An 18,645-nucleotide genomic window follows, 5' to 3' on the forward strand; every position below is an offset into this window, starting at 1 on the left:
CCAGGGCTGGCAAAATTCCCCCCTAAGTTTGTTCTCCCATTACTGCAACATTGTTTTTGCATTGACAATTCTTTTGGATCACAATTTTATTTATTTTCAAAATACTGCTTTGTTCCTTTTTGATATTCATCATTTGTGTTACAAATTCTGTTCCCTAGGTACTGACTCCATCCCTCTCCCTGGCAACTGTCTTAGGCTGAACCAGACTGTTCGCAACCATGGTGTCATATCTGACCCCGAGATGAGCTTCCGACCACATATCTGCGCCATCACTAAGACCACCCATTTCCATCTCCGGAATATCGCCCGAATCCGCCCCGTCTCAGCTCATCTGTTGCTGATACCCTCATCCATGCCTTTGTTAACTCTAGACTTGACTACTCCAATGCACTCCTGACCTGCTTCCCACATGCTACCCTCCATAAACTTGAGGCCATCCAAAGCTCTGCTACCCATGTCCTAACTCGCACCAAGTCCCGTTCACCCATCACCTGTGTTCGCTGACTTGCATTGGCTCCTGGTTAAGCAACGTGTCAATTTAAAAATTCTCATCCTTGTTTTCAAATCCTTCCATGATCTCGCCCCTCCCTATCTCTGTAATTTTGACCAGCCCTATGACCCTCTGAGGTATCTGCGCTCCTCCAATTCTTGAGCATCCTCAATTTTAATCGCTCCACCATTGGTGACCGTGCCTTCAGCTGCCAACCTCTCCGCCTCTCTTTCCTCTTTTAAGACGCTCTTTTAACCTACCTTTTTGACCAATTTGCCCTAATATCTCCTTATGTGGCTCGGTGTCAAATTTAGTTTGATAACACTCCTGTGAAGTGCCTTGGGACATTTTACTACGTTAAAGATGCTATATAAATACAAGTTGTTGTTGTGTTTCTTTATTAGTTTTTACATTATCACATTGCTCTTCCACTGACTAAGCTCGTGGCACCCTCCTAGTTCTCTCATCCAAACTGTCTGGTTTTTCTGTCGGTCACCTATATTCACTGTAGGCAACATATTAATGGTGATGAAGCCCACCTTATCTAGTTCACCCCTGTGCATCTGCTTATTTGCAACAGTTTGGAACTTTATAGCGCTTTTCAATTACTACCTTAAAAAAATATTTTCAGTTGTCTGTATCGTTGTATTCAGAGAATCTGGTGAAATTTCAGCATGGCAGAGCTGTCATGATTATAATGTGCTAATAATTACTTGTTTTTGTGACAACAGAGATGCAATTTTGCAACTTTATAATTTACTATTTCTCTTATCATTGATGGGCAAGGTCACTAGCAGCTGAGGGAGCAGAATCCAAAAATAATCAGTTAGAATGTCTCTGCTGAGTGAATAGAATAACCAATTCCAATTTGTCAATAATTAACAGTGGAACAATGAAAATAGTTGACACTGCGTGTGAATGTGTGAACAGAAGAATTCAAAGAAGTTTGTGTGTGACAGAATGGGAGATTACATCGAATCTGTATCTGTAAATACACAAGTGGTTCAGACCGACATACTGCTGTGGGAGTACTTAAGTAACATCCGGTGGACGGCTGTATTCATGTGTTAGGTACATGTGAATTATTTTTTGCACAAGTTGGTATGAAGGTAAGTACTGTTTTTGGCTAGAATTTTTCATGGAACTAGAGTTAGAAAGGAGCAGGAGTAGGCCATTCGGCCCCTCGAGCCTGTTCCGCCATTCAATGCGATCATGGCTGATCATCCAAATTCAGTACCCGGTCCCTGCTTTCTCCCCATACCCCTTGATCCCTTTAGCCTGAAGAAATATATCCAACTCCTTCTTGAATATATTTAATGAACTGGCCTCCACCGCCTTCTGTGGTAGAGAGTTCCACAGGTTCACCACGCTCTGGGTGAAGAAATTCCTCCTAATTTCTGTCCTAAATGGCCTACCCTTTATCCTTAGACTGTGTCCCCTGGTTCTGGACTCCCCGACCATCGGGAACATCCTTCCTGCATCTAGTCTGTCCAGTCCTGTCAGAATTTTATAAGTTTCAATGAGATTACCTCTCATTCTTCTAAACTCCAGCGAGTACAAGCCCAATCGACCCAATCTCTCCTCATACGTCATTCCTGCCATCCCAGGTATCAGCCTGGTGAATCTTCACTGAACTCCTTCCATGGCAAGAACATCCTTCCTCAGATAAGGTGACCAAAACTGCACACAATACTCAAGGTGTGGTCTCACCAAGGCCCTGTACAACTGCAGCAAGACATCCTTGTTCCTGTACTCAAACCCTCTCGCTACGAAGGCCAACATACCATTTACCTTCTTAACTGCCTGCTGCACCTGCATGCTTACCTTCAGCGACTGGTGCACAAGGACACCCAGGTCTCGTTGCACTTCCCCTTCTCCCAATCTATTGCCATTTAGATAATAATCTGCCTTCCTGTTTTTGCCACCAAAGTGGACAACCTCACATTTATCCATGTTATATTGCATCTGCCATGTTTCTGCCCAATCACCCAACATGTCCAAATCATCCTGGAGTTTCTCGACATCCTCCTCACAGCACACACGCCCACCCAGCTTTGTGTCATCTGCAAACTTGGGAGATATTACATCTAGTTCCCTTGTCTAGATCATTAATATATATTGTGAATAGCTGGGGTCCAAGGACCGATCCCTGCGGTACCCCACTAGTCACTGCCTGCCACTCGGAAAAAGACCCGTTTATTCCAACTCTTTGCTTTCTGTCTGCCAACCAGTTCTCTATCCAAGTCAATACCTTGCCCCCAATCCATGTGCCTTAACTTTACACGCTAATCTCTTATGCGGGACCTTATCGAAGGCCTTCTGAAAGTCCAGATACACCACATCCACTGGTTCTCCCTTATCTATTTTACCAGTTACATCCTCAAAAAATTCCTGTAGATTAGTCAAGCACGGTTTACCTTTTGTGAATCCATGTTGATTTTGTCCGATCCTGTCACTGTTTGCCAAGTGCTCTGCTATTACATCTTTTATAATGGACTCTAGCATTTTCCCACTACCGATACTAATTCCCCGTTTTCTCTCTACCACCTTTTTTGAATAGTGGGGTAACATTAGCTACCATCCAATCCATGGGTACTGTTCCAGATTCCATCGAATGGTTTGCTTTTTACCAGCGGGTTAGAAATTTTACAATATGTTCTGTACTATGCGTACCTACAGTACATAACACTTGTAAACTAATAAATTATGAGCTGCACTTATGGCTGCCTTATATTGCAGATACTGATCTAAGATTGGTATCTGCATAGCACAGTACTCTGCTGGCAGACTTACTTTAGTGGGCTCAGGAGCCAGATTGCTGATGCAACTCCAAAGCTATACTGCCAATTTCACACTCATGCATATCAGAAATTAATGCAAAAGCATTAATATAATATGAATAGTGGAAGTCTAACCTATGGAACGATCAATGGGTGGGAACAAAGCGGAGCGGGATTTAAGACTGCCAAAACTTTTGGGGCCTACTTAAATATTTATGGTGAGTTCCTAGCTCATATTGGGTTTAGTACTGGGGGTGGGGTTCAGGAAATTGTATGTCAATAGCACTTAAGGTACTGCTAGTAAAATTTAAAAATGTTGTAGTCAATTAAAAATAAAGGGTCACATTTAAGGGGAAACCATATTTTCAGCTTTTACAAGGGTTCTAAATATATTAAAATGGATAATTCTGCCTTCACAAATGTTGAAAATAATTAAATTTCAGCCATTACAAAGGTTGCATACGGCAAATGCAGGGCTGAAAAAAGATGTAAGTGTTGGTCACACCAATGCATCAGTCACCTGTTTGATACATTGGGCTCGATTTTCTCAGCCCCGAGGAGGTGGGTTTGGAGGCGTGCGAGTTGTTAAAATCGCCAAAACTGGCAGGGGGTGGGGGGGGGGGCCCATTCCCGCCTCCGAGCAATTTTCCCAAGTGCGTGTTTTCTGACCCGCTTTCCATCCCGCCTCCAAGAGGCGGGATAGGCCCTTAAGGCCCTTAACAACCACTTAATTGCCTCTGTAATCCCATTTTGAGAGGCATTTCCGATTTTAACACATTTTCCCCACCGTACACGCCTCCTCTGGAACACGCCAGGTAATCCTGGCGGCCTCACTGGTGGATTGCTTATGAACAGCTGCAGCTCCACCATTACAAAGGAGTTTTCATCGATGATCATTTGCAGGTGGCAGAACTTTGTTGTTTCAAGTCTGGGGGAACTTTTAGCAGGCATACTCAGTGTTGTGGAAGTTTGGAGCCTGACACCCATCTCCAGTGTAACCTCCTTGGAAACCCCTCTCCCCACCTTGACTAAGTGCTTTCTCAACTGAGGCATATACCAGAAGCATGGCAACCATTTAATTCCTTTCCTCCTGGACATCAGATTTGGATGAAGACCAGCCACGGCAGCAGCAGAACCATGAGCAATAGCAGCACCGACAGCAGGAACATCAACAGGAGCACCAAGCTGCTAGTCACCCACCTGAAGATGCACAGGCCAGAAGGCGCCAGAGCGCCACCATATTGCTGCCCGGGATGCAAGGGACGCACTCATGTTGGTCACATTTGCTTAGCCTGCACAATCAAACAGTTTAGCCTCGCACCTTCTTACCAGAGCATCGACAATGGACAAGAACCTGCGGATTCCTCTCATTCTGACCACCATACTGACAATTGCAAGGCACCCTAAGCCCTCAATGTGGAAGTCCCATTAGCGAAATGACATACGCCAAAACTGCAAGTTTGCCATCAGAATTTTTTATGACAATAAGCAACTGATGGCTTCTCAAAATTAAACACAACATTACACCCAAGTGACAACCCTTGTGACTACTTGTGCATTATCTTCCTCTTACGCGTGCTCCTACGTGGTGCTTCCCCTGTGGCTTCAGCAGATGTGGAGGCCCCTTGCTCACTTTCTTGCTGCTCCTGTCTCGACACCTTTGGCAGGTGTCCTCTGGGGTTGCGAACCTGTGAGGGCTCAGCAACAGTCTGCTGCTCCTGCGGCTGTGCAGGGGTTGAGACGCCAATCTCAGTTGGGTGGGGACTCTAACCGAGGGCTCTGCACTGGCATGGTCATGTGAGCGCTTGGAGAGGAGCCCCCACTTCCTTGTTGTATGCCACCAACATCCCTCTCATGGGTCAGCCCCAATTCAGAGCTAGCAAGTGGCTGGACAGCACCTTGCTGCACTGCAGGGGAGCCATGAGGACCCGTTTCTGCACTGGAAGTCCGACTCCAGAGGGCTTGCATGAAGGTCTAGTTTGTTTGCTCAATAGCTGACTATCGCTCCTCAAGAGATGTCAGTCTATTCTGAACAATTACCATGTTTTCCATACCCTGGCGACTAAGCTCCTCCATGGACGTAACCATCCTCTCCTCTACCGTAGCCATCCTCTCCTCTGCGGTAGCCAGTCTTACCATGGAGATCGCCATCCTTTCCACGGAGGTTGCTATCCTTTCCGCGGTGATGCGTTCATGCGCCAATGCCTCCACAAAGGCTCTGCTCATGTTTGCAATGGACTCCTCCATTCACTCCACACTCGCAGCGACCCTGGAGACAAAACCTGCCAGAGATTCCTGCACCTGTTCCAGGAGTTCCAGCACCGCTCTCCTTTTGGATGGACCCGGAGGCACAGGGTCGACATGCAGCTGAGCCGAGCTGGCAGAGTCCTGCGCCCTCCGACGAGGACTCTCCACTGATGTCTCTGTCTCCACCATCTGCTGATGCTCACTTGTGAGCTGTGATACACCAGGTGACAACACTACTCTATCTTGCGAAGGTCCCACCGAGGTGTGAGTCCCTGCGCTGGTGCTGGGTGTGCTGAATTCTGCTGACGCTGCGCCCTCAGAGGTTGCAGCTTCCTCTGAGGAGCCTGGAAGCTCAGGCTCTTCCTCCTGGATAGTGGGGACAGGGGCTCTTGATGGTCCTGTGGGGGATTAAAGGATAGAGTTAGAGATGTGAGGTCAAGGTTACATGAACATTGAAAAGTGCAGATGATCATAAGTCAATCTGTTAGAGCATCAGATTCATTATCAGTGACTTGTGCAATGTCAATGAGAGCGATGCCAAACTATTCTGTTACCAGCTTGCTGCGATGCGCCCATCTGTCCGTCCCCCACTTGGGAATCCTCCTCAATTCCAGCGATCTCCAGGGCCGCCTCCTCCCAGGGGGTGAGCTGGGCTACTGAGAGTGGCCCTCCTCTGGTCATGGCTCTTTCCCTCTTATTATGGGCTCTCTTTTCCTGCAATGAGGGACACAAGTGGAGTTTGAGTGAGAATGAAGGAGTGAGTGTAGTGAATCCATAACATAGATGCTTAGAAGGATACAAAGAACCCTCCCTGTGTGCTGAAAGTTGTTGTTGTTGTCATGGCATCACAGTGATAGGGAGTGTGACGGCTGCATGGTCAAATAGTTAAGTGAATGTGACCTTAGAGAGAGAGGGAATGGGTAAGGGTGCAGGCATGTAAGTGTCAAGTGGAATGTGGAGGAAGAGGTTGGCAAAGCAGAGTGCTGGTGAGGAGAGGCGATGGGGATCAGATTGAGGGTGATGGGAAAGTCATACTCACTTTTCCTGTTCGCAGAAGATCATGAAACCTCTTCCTGCATTGCAGCCAGGTTCTGCGGCTCAGCGAGATGGAGCTGACCTCCTGGGCCACTTGCAGCCACACAGCTTTTGTCTGCTGGGGTGGCTTTTTTCTCCCTGAGGAAGGGAACAGCACCTCCTTCCTGGATCTCGCGCCCTCTACCAGAGCTTGGAGGGAAGGCTCATCGAAGCATGGAGCACAATTGGCCTACTGCTGGACATAGTTGATGAAGAATGCGAAGACAGCAACGGCCATAAAGGTTGCAGTCTCCAGAAGAAGCAAGGCTGCTTGCAGGCCTTAAATCCAGCAGCATTGATGACGTCATCGGAGGCAACTTTCTGTCTGAAAAGACTCATTGGGCCAAGGGTTCCCACACGCAGGAAATCAATTGGCCAATTAGGGGAAAATCCCACTTTTTCAGCACTTCAATTAGGAGTCGGGGTGCTGGCACGATTTCCACCTGACACGCTCCAGCCCGCCCACACTGACAAAATCCAGCCCATTAAATCAGCTGGAATTTCAGATCATTCCTATGCTAGCCTGGAAGAAAATGGAGGCAGAAAGTTGCAGGTAGTAATGACCTTTCCTATCACTAACAATGCTGTTCCTATGTGGATGTTGGCTGCAGGTGTCCTTGCAGTTGATGGCATGACTGTGCAACTGGCTTGATGCTGACCCAGAGCCTGCAAAGCCAGTTGTCCTCAATCATCTTCAGGTAGGTGTGTCAGGGCCTGCAGATAGAGTTGATGGAATAGTGGCAGGTGTGACCATTCTGCATACAATATAAAGATTTCAAAGCAACCCATATCAATCATTTTAAGTTGTCCAGCTAACTGGCACAGGACTCTATAGTATGCATTAAATAGCTTGTGATTTCCCCAAGTTGGAGCAAATGCTTGTATTGTGATATAGCTGCTTTTCATTTATACTGTTCTGTTACCATATCCTATTCTGCTGAACTCTTACACATGCTGCAATTACAGTGGCTTCCAGGGGATTTTGCAAACAATATTTGGATTTTTTTGATTGTACAGAAACATTCTGACCATGTTTCAAAGCCAAAAATCTGAGAAAAAAGTCAACGAACCCTGAAAAAATGAGAAAAAGCACATAAAAATAACAATTTAAAAAACCTGCAGTAAAAAGCCATTGGAAAGACAAAGATAAGCATTAAAAATGTCTCTGGCCCTTTATGTACTTCTTAATCCATGTAGCTTCTTTTTACCCCCACTGTACAGGGATAGGCTAAGCAAAATTCCGTCATAAATGACAGAAAGTCATGTGCACTCACATTAACATGTATTATGCTTATTTAAATTAAGCTCTCTCAAAATATGTGCAAGATCAATCTGAACTGAAAATTATGGGCTGTGGGATACCAGTGGAGACCAGGAGAGATTGTGCGCTATTAAATTTCCCGGACCATATTTGCCCAAATCACGTCAGTGGTATTGATCCTACCAACTGTAAATATACCCTAGTGTTATACATACAGAAATGTTTTGTGATATTGTGATTTGGGAAAGGATGATTTCCAATTTACTCTGTTGACAGGGAAAAAAGAAACCAAGTAATGTGCATGTGTCATTCATAAAATAGTTAATTCAATGCCAAATTATGTACAGAAAGCAAAATAAAGAGAGGGAAAGAAAGATTGGATTAAGAGAGAAAGTTAAAAGAGACAGAAACAAAAGGTTTTTTGAAAATTACAGTTTTAAAAATCTCCAACAATAATTAAAATCTGAAGGAAGGAGACTTCACACTTGTAAAAGTTAATTTTCAGTGCCAGAGATGTTGTTTGGCAGTAATTAAGAGTTATCACACCATTAAAAATGAACTTACACTGAAATGGACAAGCACTAACTTTTTCTGGTGAGTTTAGTGTGTATTTATCACAAAAGTACCAAGGGCTGGATTTTGTCAATGGGGAGCTTTTGGAGGCGGGACTCCCACTTTTTGGGTTGTAGTCCCGCCTCCATCGACTTGTGGCCAACCCACGCTACTTTTCCTTGATTGACCTTGTTAAGCCCGCCCAGCGGGCTCAGCAGGCCAATTAAAGGACACCTGGTTACTGGTGACACCAGCGATTGACATTTCATCTGTCAAGAGCTTTTGACAGATGAAAAATCAGTGTTTGACAGCTCTGTGAAGCTTCAAACACTGACAATCTGTCTTCTAACTTGAGTCCTTCTACTCTGACTCAGTTAGAGAGCTCTCCAGACCAGAAAGCAGAGGCTGCAGCTTTTGACAGTTCAGCGGCCATTCTGCTTTCTGTGCCGGTGAGCTGAGGGACTCCCGAGAACTGAAGGAAGGAAGCCTGCAGGAGAAAGTAAAGGTAAATAAAACTTATTAAAACACTTTACACTTACCTCACACACTTACCTCTGCACCCATCACTCACCTGCACAACGGACATCTCGACCCCTCCAACCCCTTAACAGGCAGTTAATTGGCACTAATCCCCTTCCCGCCTCAGGGAGGTGGCTCCCAGCACAGGTCGGATACCTGCCTCCTGGGACATTGGCAAGGAGGTGGGTTGGGGGCGGGATGGGTTCCTGCCCCCCGATTCTGCAATTTTCCCAACAATCCCACCTCCAAACCTGCCTCCTCGGGGCTTGGAAATTCGAGCCCCACAACTTCACACCGTTCCATGTGTTTCAATGCCGAGTCTCTCCATGAGATACCGTTATAACGCAGCTTCTGGAGGAACAGGGCAACTCGAACAGCAACTTCCTGATTTCCACGTTTAACTGAGCATGTGCGGTCACCAGAAGTTCCTGTCCAATTTACATTTAATAACAGTGAGTGCTGATAGCCTCACCATTACTTTTACCGCAAAATATTATTCATTTGGAAAGGTCTAGAAATACGCTCATATTCGTTACCCTTTGGTTAATTCTTACAGACTTCTCAAGGTACATTGCTTAATTTCAGTTTTATGATGGGTAATAATCTTCATGCACATCATGGCTAATATTATTTAGATTATTACTTGCCAGGGCCAGAGCTGGTGATGAAAAAGCTCCGCTGATCCTCATTTGTCAGTTTTACTGTGTCTGTGATCTCGTTTACTTTAGTAATGTAATCTTCACCATCTTCCTCTTGTATCTCCTCTTCCTCCTCATTACCATCTTCATCCTCAGAAGTGTAGTCTTCATCAAAGATCTCAGTTGCTGCAGTAGTTGTTGGAACCCCATCAGTAGTTCTACCTTCAGCTAGAACCAGGGATAAGAGCAGTAATTGAACTGCTGAAGAAGGCATTTTGTGTCTGTGTATGAAGATTTGAATGCATGGCAGCAGTGGAGGGATTTTACAGCTTTTATAAATGAAGCATTGCTAACATTCGTGATTTTGTAAACGATTTAGTGATTTTCACTATTACTTTAAAGTGAGATTCACAAAGCAGAAGAGAAAAACTATCTTCAAAACTGTAGTTGAAATATACTTAAAATACCCACAGGTTGCAATTTTTAAAATCAAATTGACTTGTTAATGGTGAAAGACATGGCAAGCAAAAAAAAAATACATACATTTCAGTTTGCATACTTTTCCATCTCCTTCCAATTCTGGTGGACAAAACCCGCACCTATAGGAGCCAAATGTATTATAGCAAGACACTGTTGGAAAGCACGAGTTGGCTTCACACTCATTGACATCCCCTTGACAGTTGGCACCTGGGAAAAAAAAACAAGAACCTAATTTTCACTTTGATATGGAATCCTAACCCCTAAAATACACCACATGGAACATTTAAATATCAACAGTGACATACACCACAAGATACTGTTTTTGTTCCTCACCAACTTTTCTCCCAGTCTCTCCAGAAGGCATTCACTCCCTGATGGGGTACAATTCCACAGGTGCTGGGAATCTTTCAGGATCTCACCCAAGTGGCCATTATTCATGTATGAGGTTAACAGTGATTGTTAGCAGTCTATTATACCATGAGTGGCATCACCGTTGAATCTGATTCTGTCCTCATTCAAAGTTCAGGCACACTTTGAGCAGGAGTTGCTGGATAGTGATCAGGAGTGGGGGCCTTAGTCGATTTTCCCCTTCCAACCCAAAAGTCTCATTTCTTAGATGACATGAATCAACCAAGTTTTTAACAGGTGCATAAAACAAAATTCAGCAATAGTGACCAGGAAAAATATCAGTTTCACTCAGAGCGGCCATAAGGATTTCCAGGTGCAAGAATGGAAGTATCATATAATTATAATAAGGGGTGCCCTTTTGATGTGGAGATTAAGGCCCATTGTTGAAGCAATGTATTTTAGTTAACCTAGATGCTACACTAATTTAGGAGTGATTGATGCTAACATTGCATATAAAATGTTGTCAGGTTTTATCTTAGGGAACACCAATATTTACACCTACAAAGGGATATAGATAGGTTAAGTGCGTGGGCAAAGATCTGGGAAATGAAGTATAATGTGGGAAAATGTGAAATTGTCTATTTTGGCAGGAAGAATTAAAAAAAGCATATTATCTAAATGGTGAGAGATTGCAGAGCTCTGAGATGCAGAGGGATCTGGGTGTCCTAGTGCATGAATCGCAAAAGGTTAGTATGCAGGTACGGCAAGTAATTAAGAAAGCTACTAGAATGTTATTGTTTATTGCGAGGGGAATTGAATACAAAAGTAGGGAGGTTGTGCTTCAGTTATACAGGACATTGGTAAGACTACATTTGAAGTACTGTGTACAGTATTGGTCTCCTTATTTAAGGAAGGATGTAAATGCATTGGAAGCAGTTCAGAGAAGGTTTACTAGACTAATACCTGGAATGGGTGGGTTGTCTTATGAGGAAAGGTTGGACAGGCTAGGCTTGTATCCGCTGGAGTTTAGAAGAGTAAGAAGTGACTTGATTGAAACATATAAGATCCTGAGGGGTCTTGACAGGGTGGATGTGGAGAGGATGTTTCCTCTTGTGGGAGAATCTAGAACTAGGGGTCAGTGTTTGAAAATAAGGGGTCGCCCATTTTAGACAGCAATGAGGAGAATTTTTTTCTCTCAGAGGGTCGTGAGTCTTTGGAACTCTCTTCCTCAGAAGGCGGTAGAAGCAGAGTCTTTGATATTTTTAAGGCAGAGGTAGATAGATTCTTGATAAGCAAGGGGGTGAAAGGTTATCTGGGGTAGGCAGGAATGTGGAGTAATCAGATCAGCCATGATCTTATTGAATGGCGGAGCAGGCTTGAGGGGCCGAGTGGCCTCCTCCTGCTCCTAATCTGTATGCTCGTTGAGAGCAGACATTTTAACACTCCATCCCCAATGTGTGTACAAACGTGCATCAGTTTTTGATCTGGCTCAATACCTGGAGCAGGCCAGTCTGAAAATGTTGTTTCATTGCTACCATATTCGTTTCAGAGATATTTTGGGCTGCAGCAGATATTATGGGGATACATTTTTCAAATAGATCTCCTTGGGATATATTTTGTTATTTGTATGAACAACTGGTTAATTTTCCTTTTGTTGTAGCATTCGCCGTCATTCCGCAACTGAAACTGACCAGAACTTCGGGATTTGGCACATGCAGAAATCCCGAATTTCCGGTCTATCAATGACAGCTCCAAAACAGGCTGCCCCACAGAACCAGCAATCAGTGAAATCTTGTAAATCATTGAAACTGACGAAAACGTCGGCTCTTCCGCAGTAAGTACGCTGTTAAACTCCCCACTAAAAGTTAGACCCAAACGGATTAGGTGTAACTGGGGTTTTAACAGCGTATTGACTGCTAAACAAATGTTAAGAGCCTGGAAAACTAATTTTAATTTTGTGCACTGTGAAATTTGACCAATTTAATAAAAAATTAAATTTTTAAGAAACTTTTCAAAAAAAATGTTTTATTGTTTTTTAAGTTTGTCCATCTTTATTCCAGGTTTGTCTTTTCTCTATCTGAGAACCCCAATCTTTCTTTTGCTCTATTTTAAAAAGTTAGAATTTTAAAGGCTTACTCACTTCTTTGCTCACTGTCTGTGAGAATTCTGTCTTTTGATTGGCTGCTTAGACAGCCTGTTGGCATCACAGCAGTTCAAACAAGGGGATCCCCATTAAGTTCCGTTGAACTGAATTGAATTGTAGGTCGGAAAACCCGAAGTCCTCGACACAGGGACTGCGAGATCCTTGTGCGGAGCAAACTTCGGGGTCAGCAGCGAACGTCTTTGCTTCACCGCTGACCACAAATTCCGGGCAATTAATATCTGCCTATGTGGCTCGGTGTCAAATTTTGTTTGATAACGCTCCTGTGAAGCGTCTTTTACTATGTTGTTGTTATACAAAACTGGCCAATCAGGGGATACCTCTAAAAGTAACAAAAGAAAATGCTGGAAACATTCAGCAGGTCAGGCAACATCGAGGAGAAACAGAGTTAACGTTTCGGGTCGAGGACTCCTCAATGCTGCCTGACCTGTTGAGTGTTTCCAGCATTTTCTGTTGTTATTTCAGATTTCCAGCATCCGTAGTATTTTGCTATTATAACTCTAAAAGTGCTCTTTTCATATTTCTCAAGTGCCTGGCAATATGTCACTGACCTGGTCAACTTGAGATTGGCCACTGAAAAAATACGACTAAGAATATCACCTGTCTTAATATGGAGCTATAGGACTTTTAAAAGATATTAGTAAATGATCACATAAACCATTCTATCTCCTTTAAACCTATTATGGTTAATTAATCTGCAAATGTCTGGGTGATCTATTGATTGCCTCTGAAAGAAACATGGGCTGTGCAGAAATAGGAACTGGAACAGTGGAAAAGCTAGCCATTCTTATTGTTCCCTGTACGCTAAATAACCAATTACACAAAACTTTATTGAACGTTGAAATTTCAACTGGTTCATGGTTGACTGGAACTTGTCCAATCAAATACAGTAGATACACATAATGAGAATGAGAAGGATGAATATTGAAAAAATACAAACCTTCTTTGGTTATAACAGTGCATATAAATTATTTACCTTGAAAGCCTTCTTGACATTTACATGAATAACTATTGATTTCATCCACACAGCTGCCAAAGCCACATGGATTGGATTTGCAGTCATCAATATTCATTTCGCAGTAACTTCCTTCAAAACCAAGGGAGCACATACAGAGATACTCTCCACTCCCCGGAGGAAAGTTTATGTTTGTAACACAGGAGCCTCCATTCAAGCATTTGCATGCGTTTACAGTGACCTATTCAGAAAACAGAGGTAGTATTATATTTCACATGATGATAAAAGATAAAAGTACATATGTGGCGTTGCATGTGGGAGGTCAACACCACATATAGTCCTCAGGGTATTTGGGTTCGAGGACGGGATATAATTGAACCAGGGTGTGTAGATGCAATTTTGTCCTAATTTCTATATTTCTATTATAAATTCCTATGTCCACATTTATAACAGAAACTGTTTACATAAAAACTGTAATTACTCCCTCCCGCGAGTCGTGGCGCTGGAGCATTTTCATTGGCGGAAGAGTAAAATCACAGTTTGTCAAGTTTCTAAATGTAATTTCCATTATAAATGGAAATATAGGAACTTATAATATAAAAAGTTGACTGGAAATACATGCAAATGTAAGTATTTTAATATATTTTTGTCGATCTCCTACTGCACTACAAGGCGAGAGAGGGGAAAGAGAGAGGGAGGAGTTTGAAAATATAATTTACTTTTCATGAAATTGATCCTGGTTATAATGGTACTGATCCTGAGGTATTTAAATTCACTGAGTGACAGTTGCTAACAAAAACTGATTTTTACTCTTATTTTAACCTTAACCTTCTGCTTATTTGAAGAACTTTTAAAATCCAAGACTCTTTTAATGGAGAAACTGCCAGCTGTACAAATATATAGACAGAAAACTAATTTGTCATGCAGGATCAGATTACCTTTGTTTTCTTTATCAAGAGTCTGTTATTAAACTAAACTAGCCAGGCATGTGTGTGGAATAATGGAAATGTCACCTGTCAGTACAGACTTTGGTCTTCTGAATGTTTGGACTTTGGGGGGTGAGTAGAAAGTTCTTAGTCTAACACTCGTTAATAACTCGTCAGCTGTTACAGTATTACGTGTTGTAGAAGAATTCAAGACACACAATGACATTGATATAGGAACAAATCTGGCAAAAAAAAGTTTGGATTCAAAACCAAATTAGGACCAGGTTTGAACTTGGAATGTGTTCCAGGAACATTAAGCCCATTTCCTTCCTGTGTATCAATAGCAACTTGTTGGTAGGTAGTTGTGGTTTGTGTCTCTGGGGAAACTAAGACCATCCTGTCATTTCCTCCAAGAGCTCTGCAACAAGCTGCAGGATTATAACATTTTCAGAATAAGACTTTATTTTAAAGATTGACAGAACATTACGAGGCAGTTGTTAGTGATTGGAATCTGATATTTTCTGTGAAATGGAATAGGAAGAGACACAATTAGATGTGGTTACATTATTCAGTTTTATGCCTAGATTTGCAGGTTTAAACCTTTTTATCCTATTCTATTTAGTTAATGTTTTACTGCCAAAAAGTCAAACATTCTTACAATCAATTTTAATTAAAATGCTGGGAGTGTACTAAATTTAAGTAGTTATATACATCTTGATAGAAATAAGGGCTGCGATTTCACCTACCGAGGCGAGCTAAGTGTGGCCGAGGTAGATGCCAGATGGCTACCCTGTTCCCGGTTCCATCCCGCTGTGTGAGAAGATTTTTCTGTGGATTGGGCTTGTTAAGCCTGCACTGCGAAGTTCCTGGCCAATTAAAAGGAAGCGGGTCTGATGATGTCATTTGATGACGCGTCATCAGCCGGTTTCCTTAAAAGGGCCATGTCCAAATTGATTTTGACAGTTGTGTGCTGTCAATGTTCTACAGCATTGAGGTGCTGCAAACACTGACAAGCACTGCACAAAGGTGCACGGCTGCACCCAGGCTTTCCCACGACTCCCTCAATATGCTTATGGAGGGAGTCACAGCACGCAGGGAGGTTCTCTTCCCTTCCAATGGGCAGAAGACATCTCCCCAGGACACCAATGCAGCCTGGTTGCACATTGCACACAAGGATGTCATCAGGAGGACCAGGCTGCAGTGGTGCAAACCTTTCAATGATCTCAGTAGATCACGAAACGTTACTGCAAAGCCACACTCAACCTCATCCTGCTGTGCCACTCATCACACCCCCATCACTCTGCCTTCCCTACCCTACTCCTGCACATCCTTTCTCATACCAACTTACCTTGGACCTCCACCCATCCCTCTCTATCTACATTATCACGTCCCCATCTCACTAGCCACCCCTCACACTCACCCTCACCCTACTGCAAGCATACCAACTAAGAGCACACAAGGGTAGGCACTTGAGTGGTTTAGCCAATGATCATGTGAAGTTTCTGGTAATGTGCTGTCAAACATTGAAACCTTTACTTTCAACGCTTTGTGTTCTTGGAAAGATTTGTGTGCACCTCTGGAAGTGGCATAGTGAGTTGCAGTGAATGGTGCGACATAATGGTACCACCCGCAATGGTGATGAATGTGAAAGGAATGGCTTGGACATTGTAGGGATGCTTTATGGTGCTGGTGTGGGATGGTGTCAACCTGGCGCATCATGTGGCAGCCAGGGTGTACAGCGTCAAGTGAAGTAAATCTGGCCATGGTGAGGCCACCCCTGGCATCCCGGGCAGCAATGCGGACAGGCGCTGATGCCCTGTGTCCTGTGCAGCATCAGGTGATTGCAGAGAAGATTGTTGTTGTTGTTGGTGCTGCTGGTGTGCCTGGTGATGTTGGTGTGGGGGCTGATCGTGGTCGGATTATGAGCACCAAGGTGAGATTTTTTCATGGGCACCGATGCTGATGGAATAGATGGCAGCTGAAGTTGAGATGACAGAAGTGACCTGTCAGTGGTGAAAGAGGTTGCTCCAAGGAGGTGACAGTGGATAGAGAGTTTACTCCAAACACTTCCAAACTGCATAAAGCTCAAAAGTGGGTTCCAAATTATGAAGGATCCAGCTTCTCAGATTGGGAAGTGAACAGCTGTGAAATGGAAGGTTTTATACCATTTTTGCAGCTTTCACCTATTCCCAGCAATCCACAGTCATTGGGAACCCGACATACTTACCTGATGTGATACCCGCTCTCGGGGAACCTTGTTAAAAACCTGGTAAAATGTTAAGTACATGGGAAAATTGTAGTGTATGTGCCTTTAAGTCAGAACTACTTTTACAGCTCCTGTATACTGTAGTACCGGCAGTGACCACACCTGTATATAAGCTTTGCGCATGCCTCTGTACCCCCAGTCTTGAGACTACCTTCCTCCAGTAAAGACCTGTTTATGTTAATGTACAGCATCCGTGTGATTATTTAATAACAGCATATCCACTGAACCACGGATCCAACAGTGGCGACGAGTGTCGATTCGAATCTACCTGCAACATAAAAAAAAATATATATATAGTCAAGGCCAGGAACACGGGCGTCGACCATGAGCAACCGCCCAGCAGTCAGGCAGAGATTGAACTTCGCAGGGGAGGCTGTGGAGAGCCGGGCTTGGTTCCGCAGCCACGACGAGCAGCAAGAGACCGACGACAGGTCCAGCGCAGATGCTTCCCGAGCAGCGGCGGCTGGAGCCGACTGACGGCGGAGAGAAAGTCGAGCAGCGTCGATGTGGTAAGACAGAGGGTGAAGAGCGCAGGGCGCAGCCGGGGGTTGAACACCGAGCGGCGTCGAGAAAAAGAAAACAAACTGGAGAGAGAGAGGGTAGAGAAACAGCCGGGTTCTAGAATGAGCGGCGTCGAAAAAATTTAAAAAACGCGCAGAGCACAGCCAGGGCTCACGGGCTGAACAGGGTCCGCGGGGTGAAGAAAGGGGAGCGTGGGAGACGCCATTGAGCCGCGGAGAAGAAGAAAGAGCACAGGAGACGCCATTTTTAGAAGCCGCAGCGGAGAAGAAGGGCGAGCGCGGGAAGGAAGGAAAGCGCGGGAGACGCCATTTTGTGCCAGCGGAGAAGAAGGGGAAGCGCGGGAGGCGCCATTTTTGACAATTAACTCACACCCAAGGATGCCGAAGAGTGGCAGTATCTCTACGTTCAACAATGAAGTCAAAGATTGGGCGACATATGTAGAACGTATTGAGGTGTACTGCAGGGCGAATGAAGTGCCAGATGCTAATAAAGCACTGGTTCTGTTAAATTCCATGGGTGCAAAAACTTATGGGTTACTGCAAAATCTAATAACCCCAGAGAAGCCGGTAAACAAGAATTTTGAAAGCATAGTAGAAATCCTACAGGACCACTTTAACCCCACACCGCTGCTGATAGCAGAACGATTTAAGTTCCATAAAAGGAACCAACACAAAGACGAAAGCAATGCTGAGTACCTAACGGAACAGCACAAGCTATCGAAACACTGCCAGTTTGGAGCGGGACTAGCAGATACGTTAAGGGACAAGTTTGTGTGTGGGCTACAAAGTGAAGGAACCCAGAAACGGCTTCTATCAGAAAAGGACCTTACGCTGGACAAAGCTTTCAGTATGGCAGTATCACACGAAGCAGCCGCAAGGGGCGCTGCAGCGATACAATGGAGACCGCAAGAAGATGGCACCAATGAAATGTCCTATGGAACAGGGAAGTGCTATTGCTGCGGCAGAACAACACATGACCAGAAAGATTGTTGGTTCAAGGACCAAGTGTGCAGACAGTGTGGGAAAGCAGGACACATAGCAAGAGTCTGCAGGTCTGGGAAGAAAACCAACAGTAAGAAAACTCCACAGGAGAAGTACAAAAAGGTACACCAGGTGATGGACAGTGGTTCAGACGAACAGAAAAGTGACACAGACTCCGGAATCAAGGAGCTGGATTGCCTGAAACTACATAAGGTAACAGAAATGGAGGATCACCAGAATATCTGGGTTACACTCAAGATAGACGGAGTCCAAGTGAAAATGGAATTCGACACAGGGTCAGCTCTAACAGTCATAAATCAAAGAGACTACCAGCGGCTATTTTCACACATACCCTTGAAAGCTACAGAGATTATCTTGAAGACGTATACGGGGCAAAAAGTCTACCCCAAAGGAAAAATAAGGGTGAAAGTGACATATAAAGGCCA

At 44.2% G+C, this 18,645-nt stretch overlaps 1 protein-coding gene across 1 annotated transcript in view; it reads right to left on the bottom strand.

Moving 5' to 3' along the window:
* Window positions 1-18,645, bottom strand: part of vwde (von Willebrand factor D and EGF domains) — a 374,620-nt gene that overhangs the window by 81,216 nt on the left and 274,759 nt on the right. Inside the window, exons 18-20 of the mRNA XM_085988385.1 lie at window positions 13,527-13,746; window positions 10,105-10,248; window positions 9,571-9,789 (exon numbers count right to left, since the gene is read on the bottom strand). Of these exons, the coding sequence (XP_085844511.1) occupies window positions 9,571-9,789; window positions 10,105-10,248; window positions 13,527-13,746 (583 nt within the window). The remainder of the gene's footprint in view (window positions 1-9,570; window positions 9,790-10,104; window positions 10,249-13,526; window positions 13,747-18,645) is intronic.

The sequence above is a fragment of the Somniosus microcephalus genome, chromosome 5 (assembly GCF_052327205.1).
Source record: "Somniosus microcephalus isolate GS21.2 chromosome 5, FLI_Smic_1.0, whole genome shotgun sequence".
Lineage (NCBI taxonomy): Eukaryota > Metazoa > Chordata > Chondrichthyes > Squaliformes > Somniosidae > Somniosus > Somniosus microcephalus.